This window comes from Mercenaria mercenaria, chromosome 13 (assembly GCF_021730395.1).
Source record: "Mercenaria mercenaria strain notata chromosome 13, MADL_Memer_1, whole genome shotgun sequence".
NCBI lineage: Eukaryota > Metazoa > Mollusca > Bivalvia > Venerida > Veneridae > Mercenaria > Mercenaria mercenaria.
Window position 1 is genome coordinate 74,993,025 of NC_069373.1, and position 12,779 is coordinate 75,005,803.

Sequence of the window (12,779 nt, forward strand, 5' to 3'; positions counted from 1 at the left end):
TAATCTTTACTATATAAGCCATATAACAAGTGACCACCAGGGCGGGGCCTCTTTTCACCCAAAGGGCATAATTTGAACAATCTTGTTAGAGGTTCTCAAGGCAATGCTACATACCAAATATCAAAGGCCTAGGCATTGAACTTTCAAACAAGAAGATTTTTATTTTTTTTTCCTATATGTCTATGTTAAACTTGGGACCCCCAGGGCAGGGCCTCTTTTCAACCCAGGGGCATAATTTGAACAATTTTGGTAGAGGAACACTAGGCGAGGCAACATACCAAATATCAAAGGCCTATGCCTTGCAGCTTAAGACAAGAAGATTTTTAAAGTTTATTTCCAGTATAAGTTTATGTAAAATTTGAGACCCCCGGGGCAGGGCCTCTTTTCACCCCAGGGTAATAATTTGAACATTTTGGTAGAGAATCACAAGGCAATGCTACATACCAAATATCAAAGGCCTAGGTCTCGTGGTTTTGACAAGATTTTTGAAGTTTTCACCTATATAAGTCTATGTAAAACTTGGGACCCCTAGGGCGGGACCTCTTTTCACCCTAGGGGCACAATTTGAACAATCTTCATAGAGGACCATTAGATGATGTCACAAGCCAAATATTAAGGCTCTACGCCTTGAGGTTTTGGGCAAGAAGATTTTTAAAGTTTTTCCTTTCGGTTGCCATGGAAACCAGAGTTCTGCATGGAATTCAATTCTTTGAATAATTTTGAAAGGGGGCCATCTAAGGATCATTCCTGTGAAGTTTGGTGTAATTCTGCACAGTGATTTTAAAGAAGAAGATATTTTTAGAAAATGTTGACGGACACACAACACACATCGCACGACGGACATTGAGCGGCCACAAAAGTTCATCATGAGCCTTTGGCTCAGGTGCGCTAAAAATGGAATAATATTCATTCAAGGTCATGTCATCACTTTAGAAAAGTTGTGTAAGTATACATACATATGAATTTGAAGCACCTTTGAACCTGTTTTTTCATGAATTTGGTGCCATTATATCAATAACCCAGTTCAGTGATCGTAATACAAGATATCGTCAACGTAAGAAAAGGTGCCAGATGCAGGTGTTATTACTTTTCAAAGGCTGAATTATGAAGAATCCACCAGGCAGGCCATGTTATTTATCATATCAAATCAAATTAAATTCCTCTTCTCGAGATATTTAGCCACCTAAAAAGTTAGCATTAGAATCACAAATAACTTTTTTATTCATTTCTGTATCAGTTTTATTCAATACTTTACAAGTATCTACAGTCAGTTGCCTAGACGATTGTTGGTACAGATGTTTGGAAACAAATAACACCATTCAAGTGATATTCAAAACAATTGTCACACCTTGATGTTATTCAAAATAAATCCTTGGTCTCTGGGAACTTCACATTGTGGTATAATAGTAAAAATAATGTGTGAATTTTCAATTTCCATAAGAGGTTACCGAGATACAAGCTTACATACAGGTACATGAACTTAACTCTGCGACTTGGCATATCTTAGTAATTTTTTTTGTTGGGCTGTAGGGTCTCAGAGACACAATTTAGGACATATGGCATTATTTCCAGCATTTGACCCCAGATGTCCTTTTGGTTATTGTTTCAGGTATGGGTGGGCATCTAGGTTGAACTACTGACCTTCTGCAAGACAGCAGGATGGCTTCCTCACATAAAGAATTCTACACCCTAAACAAGGTTGTGCGAAACAATTCAAACAAAATGACCGTAACCCCATCAACATCATGGAGGTCCATTAAGGTTTAGGAGTATATCACCAAAACACAGAAATATTTTATAAACGAACAACATCGTTACCAATATTTTACCTGACCATTACATGTTCTGCCGTACTGTCCCGTACTGAAAATATTCTGAAAAAGTTGTCCCCCTTTGAAAATGAATGCCATCTGTAAAGAAATAAAAATAAAGAATCGCTGAAAACTGTGTGCCACCTAGTTATGTGAAATTTCAACACTCGCACGCTATTACAAATGCATCAAAACAAACATGTGTAACAGTTCCTTGAAAATGGTGAGTTTTTAAAAGCGCTTGACTGTCTGGAAGTGGGGCCTGTTTAAACAGTTCTTTTTTCGGAATTCAATGCTTATATCAGTATACTGACGCTTGTTTTGTAGAGTAATATAAGTAATATACACACTATCATTACAAAAACAACACAACAAGTGTCAGTATACTAAAATAAACATTGAATTCCGAAAAAAAGACTACCTAAATGGGACCCACTTCCGGGCAGTCAAACGCCTTCAAAAACTCACCATTTTCAAAGAACTGTTACACATGTTAGTTTTGATTCATTTGCAATCGCATGCGAGTGTTGAAATTTTACATAATTAAGTGGAACACAGTTTTCAGCAATTGTTTATTTTTATTTCTTTACAAATGGCATTCATTTTCAAAGGGGGACAACTTTTTCAGAATATTTTCAGTACGGGACAGTACGGCAGAACATGTAATGGTTAAGTAAAATATTGGTAACGATGTTATTCATTTATAAAATATTTCTGTGTTTTGGTGATATACTCCTAAACCTTAAGGTTTTAATCCATTCTCATCAGTACTTACTTGCATGCCAAATCTGATGCCGAAACTGAAGAACAGGTCTATCTATTTGTCGATGGTCTATTTTGAGCAAAACAAATTACTAGAACACACATACATCATCATCTTTTATTTATAAAGATGTACAATATAGACACAATATCACAGAATATCAGCTTAACATGTCAATAAATTAGTACAATAAAAAGTAAAATATGCAAAACTAAAATTGAATAAAATAAAATAACATCCTGGCAACTCAGCTTCTTCTTCTAAACACTACAGATCTACTTTTAAAAGGATACAAAAAGAATGGAATCAAAATGGAAAATACCTGGTCCGAGGTTGTAAAACTGAAATTTGAGACCAGTCTAACAATGCTGCCCTGCCATTGGTTAATTTCAAATATGAACTCAGAATCAACTGATCAGATGCTAGATATTCCTGACTGGTCTCAAAAACTCTTTTTCATAACATTGAGGTTTGTGGACTGAGAAAATGTGTGGAGTGTGTCTATGAAAATATAAAATAACTGTAATATAGTGGCAAACATTTTGTCCGTGAGTTAGGATGGAAGAGATTCTTATTTTCACCCAATCAACATTCACACTTCTACAGTCTGTCAGATTTCCCACACTTTGCCTCAACTAAAAGTCACTGACATTTAGCTTTCCTCCTACAGTTTAAAGCATGTTTGTGTGTAGATCAAAAGACATTTTGCAAATAACAGTGTTTGAAACTATAATTAAATTACTTCATAATTACCTCCCCTCCCCATCATTATATGTGTACAATCGATATTTTTATTCCTTACAAATGTCACATCTCTCGTATTGTTCATCTGGCATTCATTTACATTCTTGTAAGTGCCTCATACATATATCCCCAACTTCACTATAAATTCCCAGACTTTTCAATTTTTTATCAAGAAGGCAAAGCATTACAACACTGACAAGGCAAGGCGGGAAACATTTAGTAGCCTGAGTCTCAAAATTCATTTAAACCCTGAACAACATAATGCCTGGTATACCAAGTAATACAATAAAATGATACCAAATTCAAATTCATCAGTCATAAGCTTTGTAATTTATTGAAATTTACTGTTCATCGTAATGCACAAATTAAGCTTGAAAATGAATAGTATCAACAAAATAAATCTGTTTCAAACTATATACTGCAACTCTAACCTGAGGAAGGTCATGCCGATGTGTGCCCAAGGTTATGGAAACCAGTCTCAAATTTCTATCATGTGATTGGTTGTTTCTAAAAATAATTTTAAAACTGACCAATGGAAGCATTTTGAGACTGGTTTTCAAACACATTCATGACTGTGGACCTTGTGAGATCTCTCAAATGATTCAAGGTGTTAAAAAGGCTTACTTTGTTCCTAATATGACTACAGTCCATGATGAATACAACCTTTAAATTTTAACATACATGATCCTACAACCCTCTTGGAGTTAAAGGTATGTTGTTTCGATGTACAATACCACAATATCACAAAGAAAGAAATGGTAAGAAATAAAACTACTAACAATGGTAGGACGTAGGTCATTGACATTCATTTACTATTTAAATCGATTCAATTTTAACACTCCCATACAAAACTAAGACATGTATCTAAAAGACTTAAGCTCCTCAGAAAAAAATATTAGTCAATACAGTGCACAATGGCCAAAATATAAAAATATTACAATATACTTTACCATTGTAGCACAATGCCTTTAAAAAATGACAGCAACTTTTTAAAACACTGACAGCAAAAAAGAACTTCATTTAAACAGCTGTCAGATCACTATTTGACGAATATCAAATTATCTTAAATTTATTGATCACCAGACATAATCAATCTATCAGCCACAATCTGGGAAATATCTTCCCAATTTCAGATCCAGCAATCTTCCGAGAATTGGCATTCATTCAATTAAAGACAATATTAATTGGCGGACGTTTTTCTATTTCTCCATTTCCTAACATTGTAAAAACAAGTGATGCAATTCACATCATTTACAATCCTGAATCTTGCTTGATTCAAACAATTCAATTTGTTGATTTGATATTGAGCCCAGTGTTATAAAAGAGAGATTTGAAACAAGTCTAACAATGCTGCTCTACCACTGGTCAATTTCAAATCTGAGATCAAAATCAACCAATCAGATACTAAAGATTTGAGACCTGGTCTCCAAACTCATTTTTAAAACTTTGAACCCTGGTTTAATGCTAATTTTTCAACAGTATTTCAGTTATGTAAAAGTGTTCATTCAATCTAAATTTTTATTCTATACCAGTAGTGATTTGTTCTTCACAAGTAAGTGACAATTTCTCTACATGACTCCAAGGAAGAGGACGATTTGCCTTACTTAAGGACTGACCTCGATTCTGAGCTAACTGCGCAAGCTTATTCAAGTAAAATATTGTGATGAATCTATTTCAATAAAATATTTTAAGTACCATTGGCACTCTGTCAAGTTCTGTTAAGCTCTTGTAAATTATCATCCGTGAAACTGGCATTATCAATTTATTGCTACAATAGTGTCACTAAATGTGATGTTTTTTCTTGTTAGCAAGTAGTTCTAGGTTTGCTCTGAATTTTACTATAAATAAAACAACGCAACATTTTCACTATTTACAAATCTTTCTGATTTATCTGAACTGTAATTTTCTGTTGGTTATCGAGACATTCTCGTAGTTTATCTTCTGTCATTGTAAGTCGTTGTTCCAGTAATGATACAGTCTGAAATAAAAAGTAACAAATATTAGCTTGTAAAACAATATTATTGTATAAGAAACATAAACCATAGATTCATGGTGAGCTAAAAAGCGGTCACCTTTCACAGGTCCTACAGCCAATGCTTAAAATGAAACCAGAAGTGGTCTTAGAGACAGATGGTCTCTGAATACAGATGGTCATTAGCAAAGATCTGACTGTGTATCAAGAGTGTCAAAAATTAGAAAATTTTCTAACTCTAATGTTTCTGGTAAACATAATGTCAAGTTCCTCTGGTGATGAATATAAACAAAATCATTAAAATGAACAGTCCCTCTAATTTCACACAAACATTACAGGATGGGTTTATTTTCAAAGGATTAAGTTTAATCACAATGCCATTTGAGACAAATGTTTCAAGACAACATAGTCATAAAATGTCTTTTATTAAACAACAAAAGGACATACCGTAATAAAACTGACAATAACATTCTCTTGTACAGATTACACTCCCTAAGACACCAGATCAAAAAGACATCTTGAAACTGGAGCCAGTTTGCAAGTTGAGGTTTCAACTTTTCTTTTATTTCATTTAATGCCAGCTGATATAAGTTATCTTGGAAGTGTTCATGAATCTATTAACCACATTAGCAAATTTTCTATATTCTTCTGGCAGGGAAAAATTCAATTTGCACTGTCTTGTAACTTTGAAACATGGTGATGATTAAGACTGAGGCTCTGTGCATAATCCTTTACCCTGCTAAATTTCTAAAAATAACTGGTCCGTCATTCAATTTGGGCAGTACCACTTATTATCCAAAGAGGTGTTCACTGAAAATCTACAGACTGAATAGCGAACAGTGCAGACCATGATCTGTGCAGGCTGATCTTGGTCTGCAGTCTGCACTGTTCACAAAAGCAGAAGCACTTGCCGCCAGCAGGCTAGAGGTTTAAACTCCCTGTTGGTGTTTTTAGCCACGACTGTTCAAAGTCGGTGCCCCATTGTGTTTCATCCTTGGCTGTATAATTTACTTTGTTTAGGTATAAATGAAAACCTATCATTCTTGCTAGTATACACATCAATTTATACACTGCTGTGAAGTTTGGGTTTTAAGGTAAAGGACTGTAATGACAATCAGCCACTTCACTCATAGCAAGATATACTGTATTTTTAAGCGGATTTATTCGGAGGTAAAAAAGTTACCGAATTGCCATTTCTAGGTGTTTTGCAAGCGGAAATATTCACAAACTGCCGAAAACTGAACTGCAAACGCTTAGTTTATCTTTACTTGAGTATAATGACATGTCTTGGTTAGAAATTCTTAGTGGCTGATATTTTAGCAAATTTTTTGAATTCATGAATTTCGCTAACATTTCAATGTTGAAAACTTTTCCATTTATACAGTATGACTTTTCCTAACAACCAGAGAATATCAAAATTGGTTAAGGAAAATACATTATCCTACAGATATAAACAGACGCTATAACTGGTCCATTGCCTTAATTGGGCTGTATTCTTGGAACACAGCTAATCCTACTGAATCTTTGTCAATGTTTTTCTGCAAGCAACTTCTACATTGAGATGATTATCAAAGTATTTTATGAAAGCCTTGAAACATCGTATTAATATCATCACTTTGTTTTACTGATTTTTTTATAAGATTTCTAACAGCGTACTTAGTGGCATTTCTCACTGTTTTTTTTTTGCAAGTATCTGCCACCTGTCCAGGTTGTGAATTCAAAGATATCCAATACACATCTTTCACTAAAATGTTTTATTTTTAGATATTTACTTCAAATGTAGAATATCCTAATCGAATGTATTTAACTGTACTAGATATATAAATAAAATAGTATTTGTTCATATTTTCAAATATGAAACTGAGGATTACTACAGTATAAACAATAATACCTATAAAGCAGTAGCAAATATTAACCTGCGTATTATCTGAAACTATTATCATCAATGCAAATAACAAGAGCTGTCCATAAGACAGCCAAGCTCGACTATTCGAAATATTGTCACAGAAGCAGGAAATTATTACCCAAAATGTTAAATATCAAAAGAGTTTTAAGTTCGAAAGGGGACATAATTTGACCAAAATACATATCAGAGTTATGGGACTTGGTGCTATCAACTAGTTTTATAACCCCGAAGAAACATATTAAGTTTCAATTCAATATCTGCATTAGTTTTGGGGATAGTAACTTGCATGTAAAACTTTAACCAGAATTTTCTAAGTCCAAAAGGGGGCATAATTTGCTCAAAATACATGTTAAGAGTTATGGAACTTGACCCAGTGAGGTTGGTAATTGACCTAGAAAAAGAATAAATAAGTTTCAAAGCTATATGCCTTTTGGTAATAGCTGTATGTACTTGCACGCAAAACTTTAACCAGGATTTTCTAAGTCCAAAAGGGGGCATAATTTGCCCAAAATACATGTCAGAGTTATAGGACTTGGTGCTATCAACTAGTTTTATAACCCCGAAGACACATGTGAAGTTTCAATTCAATATCTGCATTAGTTTTGGAGATAGTAACTTGCATGTAAAACTTTAACCAGAATTTTCTAAGTCCAAAAGGGGGCATAATTTGCTCAAAATACATGTTAGAGTTATGGAACTTGACCCAGTGAGGTTGGTAATTGACCTAGAAAAAGAATAAATAAGTTTCAAAGCTATATGCCTTTAAATGATAGCTGTATGTACTTGCATGCAAAAACTTAACCAAGGTGTGACGCCGATGCCGACGCCAGGGTGAGTAGAATAGCTGGACTATTCTTCGAATAGTCGAGCTAAAAATGTTTATGATCAAATCATGAAACAAATACAATGCAAAAAATATCAAAGACACCATATTCTTCACAAGTAAATGACAACTTCTCTACAAGTGAATGCAAAGGATGAATGAAATATATTTTGTATCATGATTTTTGTTAATGTGGAATGCATTTTTTGATTGTATTGTTTGCAATTTATTCTATAAAGCACTTTTGAACGTGTACAAATGCATGAAAAGAGTGCTATATAAATGTGGTATAATAAAAAAAAAAAAATATGTATATGCCTTTGGTTATGTCATCACAAAACATCCCTCTCATCAGAAGAAATCTCCACAACTTGACCAGCGGCAGACAGACAGATTATCTTAGAAATGGTTCATCTTGGGATTTCTTGCTTCTCTACCATACATACCATGACAGACGAAAAAAGAAGAAGTTTCATCCTTACTTGTGTAAGAATATCTAGCTGTCCCACAATATGTTCTAGGGTTCCTGCAAGCTGTGGGGGCATGGCTGTTCTCTCTTCTAAGGCTTGTGTCGTAGACTTTGGTTGGAAATCATCAACGCGTGACCTTGGCCGTGAATCTGCTGACCTCATTTCAACATCATCACTAGTGGACAGTGGCTGGAAATGAAACAAAGAAGTAATCTTAAATGTAGTGTCATAATCGTTGCAATGCCAAGATGATGAATTTATCATGGTACATTTCTGTTACATATTAATCTGATAATGTGATACACTTTGCTGAAGGCAAGAATTTGTTTGTTTGTTTTGGGTTTAACACTGTTTTTTCAACAGTATTTCAGTTATGTAACGGTGGGCAGTAACATGTCCAGTGTTCCTGGATTCTGTATCGGTACAAACCTAATCTCCGCAAGTAACTGCCAACTTCCCTAAATGAATCAGAGCTGGAGGACGAATGATTTCAGAAACATTGTCTTTCATCAAATTGTCAAGGAGAACATATGTCTTGCCCAAGGATCGAAGTCACAACCCAGCAATCTGTAGATCTGTGCTTTCTCTATTGAGCTAAGCGGGCGGACGAAAGCATGAAACAAAGCATGAACTCCACTAAGCAAATTTATTCAATGCACAACACAAATGAATGTATCTCTGAATTCCCATAAACATCTGTGATTTATTTTTTCATTAAGTCTATAGATAACATATCCCTACACATTTATTGACCACCATGTTATCTTCTATCGATATAATGTTGATATAATGGACACAATATATTAAAATACAAGAGAGACAGAGTTTATGAATTTTTTATCTAGCATGCGATAGGATCATGCCAATTTTGATAGAATCCTACACGTGTATACATACCAAAACTCAGTAGAGTAAAAGAAACCATGATGCTATAGAGAAAACTCAAGAGAAAAGGAAGAAAGATTAGGACTATTTATATTTAGACTACCAGCATAGACTTACATTTGATTTTGGTAGTGATTAGTCTCTAACTACCAAGTTTAACAGGGTTGTCTCAAGATCCCAGAATTAGCTGTGTAAGACTTTGACTTCTATAAACAACTACATTTGACTGTCAGTGTGTTTAATTATCACAGTACAATATGAGCCACAGATAATGGTGTTGGTCCCTAAGGAAATGGTACCCAACATTATGACAACAACTAGATTATGCCTCAAGCAGAAAGTAACCAGCAACCTACAGCACTACAGGGGAATTGTTAATCTTATGAATAATCAGTTAATCTAGTTGCTCTTTGTGTTCACTTGTATTCACTGCAATAAAATAAACATTATGCTTGCCACCTGATTTTGTGCAAATATTGCTATATGTTCTCCCACTACCAATAAACTTGTATCTCTGAGAAGGATTACACATTGCTGGTATAGTAGACTTTCATATGGCTAGACAGTCTTGTAACTTCCCACAATCCTCTTTTAGTACAATCACTGAAAATATTGTGATTGCAGTCTACTTCCAGGTCCCACCAGATCCAACCTAAAACCTCACTGTTCTCTAAGAAATTTGAAATCATAAATATTCATAGAGGATAATTCTTTTTTGATTTCATTGTACAGCCCTCTTAATGGAATAAATTATTTGTACATTTCATCTTTAAAACTTGAAATTCAGCATTCTTATCCCCATGAAATGAGCAGGTTTTGCACAAACAAAAAGCTGACAACATTCATTGCCATGAAACTAAGTGATTTTATAGTACATGCCAAACAGCCTCTTATTACAATTTTATCATAACAATGTGTCCTTGATATCTGTGATTTTCAATTTAACTCCAGTCTTTTAAATGCATGTTTTTGAGATAATGATCTACTTTAGAGAACCCTATTCTTAAATGCAGATTTTATCTCCTTGAACATCATTTAGGACCATTTTTTTACCTCATTTGAAGAGAACATTGCGGGTCCAACCTCTGTAACTTCAGGGACCTCATCATCCATATTTTTGATGTCACTACGAATTCCCTGTAAACAAAATTAGGCATGCTGTTAGTACATGCAGATTCCCACCACCTGAACTGTCAGTCATATATAGCCAGTATACACACACTACCATCTTAAATCAAGAATTTTTTAGTCAAAATACATGTACGTAGTGCGTAGTAATCTACCTCCTTTATATACATAAAGAGATAACATACTTTATTACCATAGCGCAAAAAGAGGGTAAGTGCAATGACATACAGAAGTACTTACCCACTTTCTGCACTGAGGTGATGAGATACATATTATATACTTCATTACAAGAAAGAACTGTTGTTTGAATTTTTTGGCCTCATTGTCTTTATCCAGTAAGCAGTTATGTAACATACGAAGGTAGAAGTGGGGTAGGGGAGGAATGACCTGTAAAGTATAGGCGGTTGGGTTGGATTGGGTCTAATATCGAAACGATATAATTATAGGTTATATGGCAAGTTTCCAACTTTCCATGGCATAAGACCAGAGTTACCCCTCCTGTTGGTAGAAAAGCACTTTTAGATTAATATTCTTCTTTGTCTCAAATCAAATGTAAAACTGCAGTGTATTATAAAACTGAATGGTGGTAACTACGGCTCCTTGTTCTGTACACAACTCTTGGAGTTTTTGCTTACATGTAAGTGGAAAATGAAAAAAAAAAGTTTTAATCTAAATTATCTAACTGCAGATTATGTTTGGTGGAATTTACTGACTTTTTTTCATAAGTTGAACTTGTGATTATTACTAAGGAAGCAGTTGTAGCTTATTTATAATCTGTCTTTGTTTATTGAATCATTTGATCAAATATATTTTGAATTGTGACACATCTTAAGATCATTAAATTTATTAATATCTTTGGTATTGTTGTTTCTGAGTAGTAGTTTTAAGCCGGGAGTTAATTTGCTCTAATTGTGCTAGTTCTTTTTCATCGTCTCCGCATCGTCGGATTCATATCCTGAAGCGATTTCTGGACCTTCAGGAATTTCTGCTATCAAACCGATTTTTCCTGGTGATGTAAAAGCCGGTAAGGCCCGTCCTTCGTTTTCGCCGGTAGACATTTGCATACTGCTAGACGACAACTCGTCTTCTACGGTGCCTTCTTGCATACGTTTATAGTCTTTTCTAGTGCCTTTTCTCAACTTATCACTATTCATCGTTGTGTGATTTTCAACAGATATTGCACAATGCACAAATTTAAAACAAAAGGTCTTACAGTTCTTGGGACATCAATGTTCGTTCCCTAAATAACACTCCACAATTTCCTCCTGTTCTGTACTACATTATCTTCGTTTTATAAATGCAACCAGTTAAAAGTCCTTTATAATTTTTTCTTAATTTGATTAACTACTACTATAAAACTTTTCTACTTGTGACACTTCTGACAAAGAAACTACTAATTGGCGCGAAAACCCCGGCGGGCCTCTTAAATACGTAATGATGACCAATGAAATTGACCGTATTATACATGTAGCTTGACCAATGAACCTTGATGAAAGAAATAAATTAGAAGGTATGGACGAACTAAATACAAGGCGCTGTCGTCATTAATTAAATATTTTAAATTACTATTAAAATAGTCCGATTATGTTTGGTGGAATTTAATGACTTTTTTTCTAAATTAAAAAACATACAAACCATTACACCAACAGGCATGCCAAGAAATATACAATACAGTGTATGTGAAGGGATGACAAAAGACATTCATAATGCACAGCGAAGCAGAGATATTTGTTAGCTGAGCTCAACTAGAAATTAAGTACAACACCCTTTATAAAGGGAAAGATCAAAAGCAGGTTTGACAAAAGCAAGGTATATATTTCAAACTAAAGGGAGGCAATACTTAAATCTCTTAAATCTGAAACTTTACGCAGTTATTCATATTTTCCACAAGTTTGTATCACACCCATTGCTGTTGTGTCAACATGTTTTTTTTTAATTCAGGAGGCCAGGCAGCAGGCCTGTGGAAGTAAACGATACTGATGCCTACCCTGCCTGAAATGTTGTTTGGTTTTCTCCTATCAATAAATTTTCGTCATGCTACTTTCACTATTTACATAAAAAAACAAATATGATAATCATGTACCTTCGCTGCTGCTCTAGATGATGAGGTTGATGAAGATGATGGGCGTTGAATTTTAGGGGGAATGTCTGCGACTGTAGGGGCGGAGTCAGTCTCTGCCCGCTGTTTGTGTGTCTTTAATAATTCACTGAAATCCATCTGGTCAAAATTTGTCTTCCATACCAATACCTGAAATATACAGCAACACTTTATAGTCA

General features: G+C 34.6%; 1 protein-coding gene across 2 annotated transcripts in view; it reads right to left on the bottom strand.

Annotated features, from left to right (window-relative positions):
* Nucleotides 1–2,674: 2,674 nt before the first annotated feature.
* The window catches only part of LOC123529967 (POC1 centriolar protein homolog A-like), a 36,808-nt gene continuing 26,703 nt past the window's right edge, over nucleotides 2,675–12,779 (bottom strand). The window contains exons 9-12 of one of the 2 annotated variants that reach the window (XM_053522342.1): nucleotides 12,586–12,750; nucleotides 10,428–10,511; nucleotides 8,502–8,678; nucleotides 2,675–5,296 (exon numbers count right to left, since the gene is read on the bottom strand). In XM_053522342.1, coding sequence (XP_053378317.1) covers nucleotides 5,189–5,296; nucleotides 8,502–8,678; nucleotides 10,428–10,511; nucleotides 12,586–12,750 — 534 coding nt within the window. In that variant the 3' untranslated portion in view covers nucleotides 2,675–5,188. The remainder of the gene's footprint in view (nucleotides 5,297–8,501; nucleotides 8,679–10,427; nucleotides 10,512–12,585; nucleotides 12,751–12,779) is intronic. The other variant, XM_053522343.1, reaches the window with a different exon arrangement.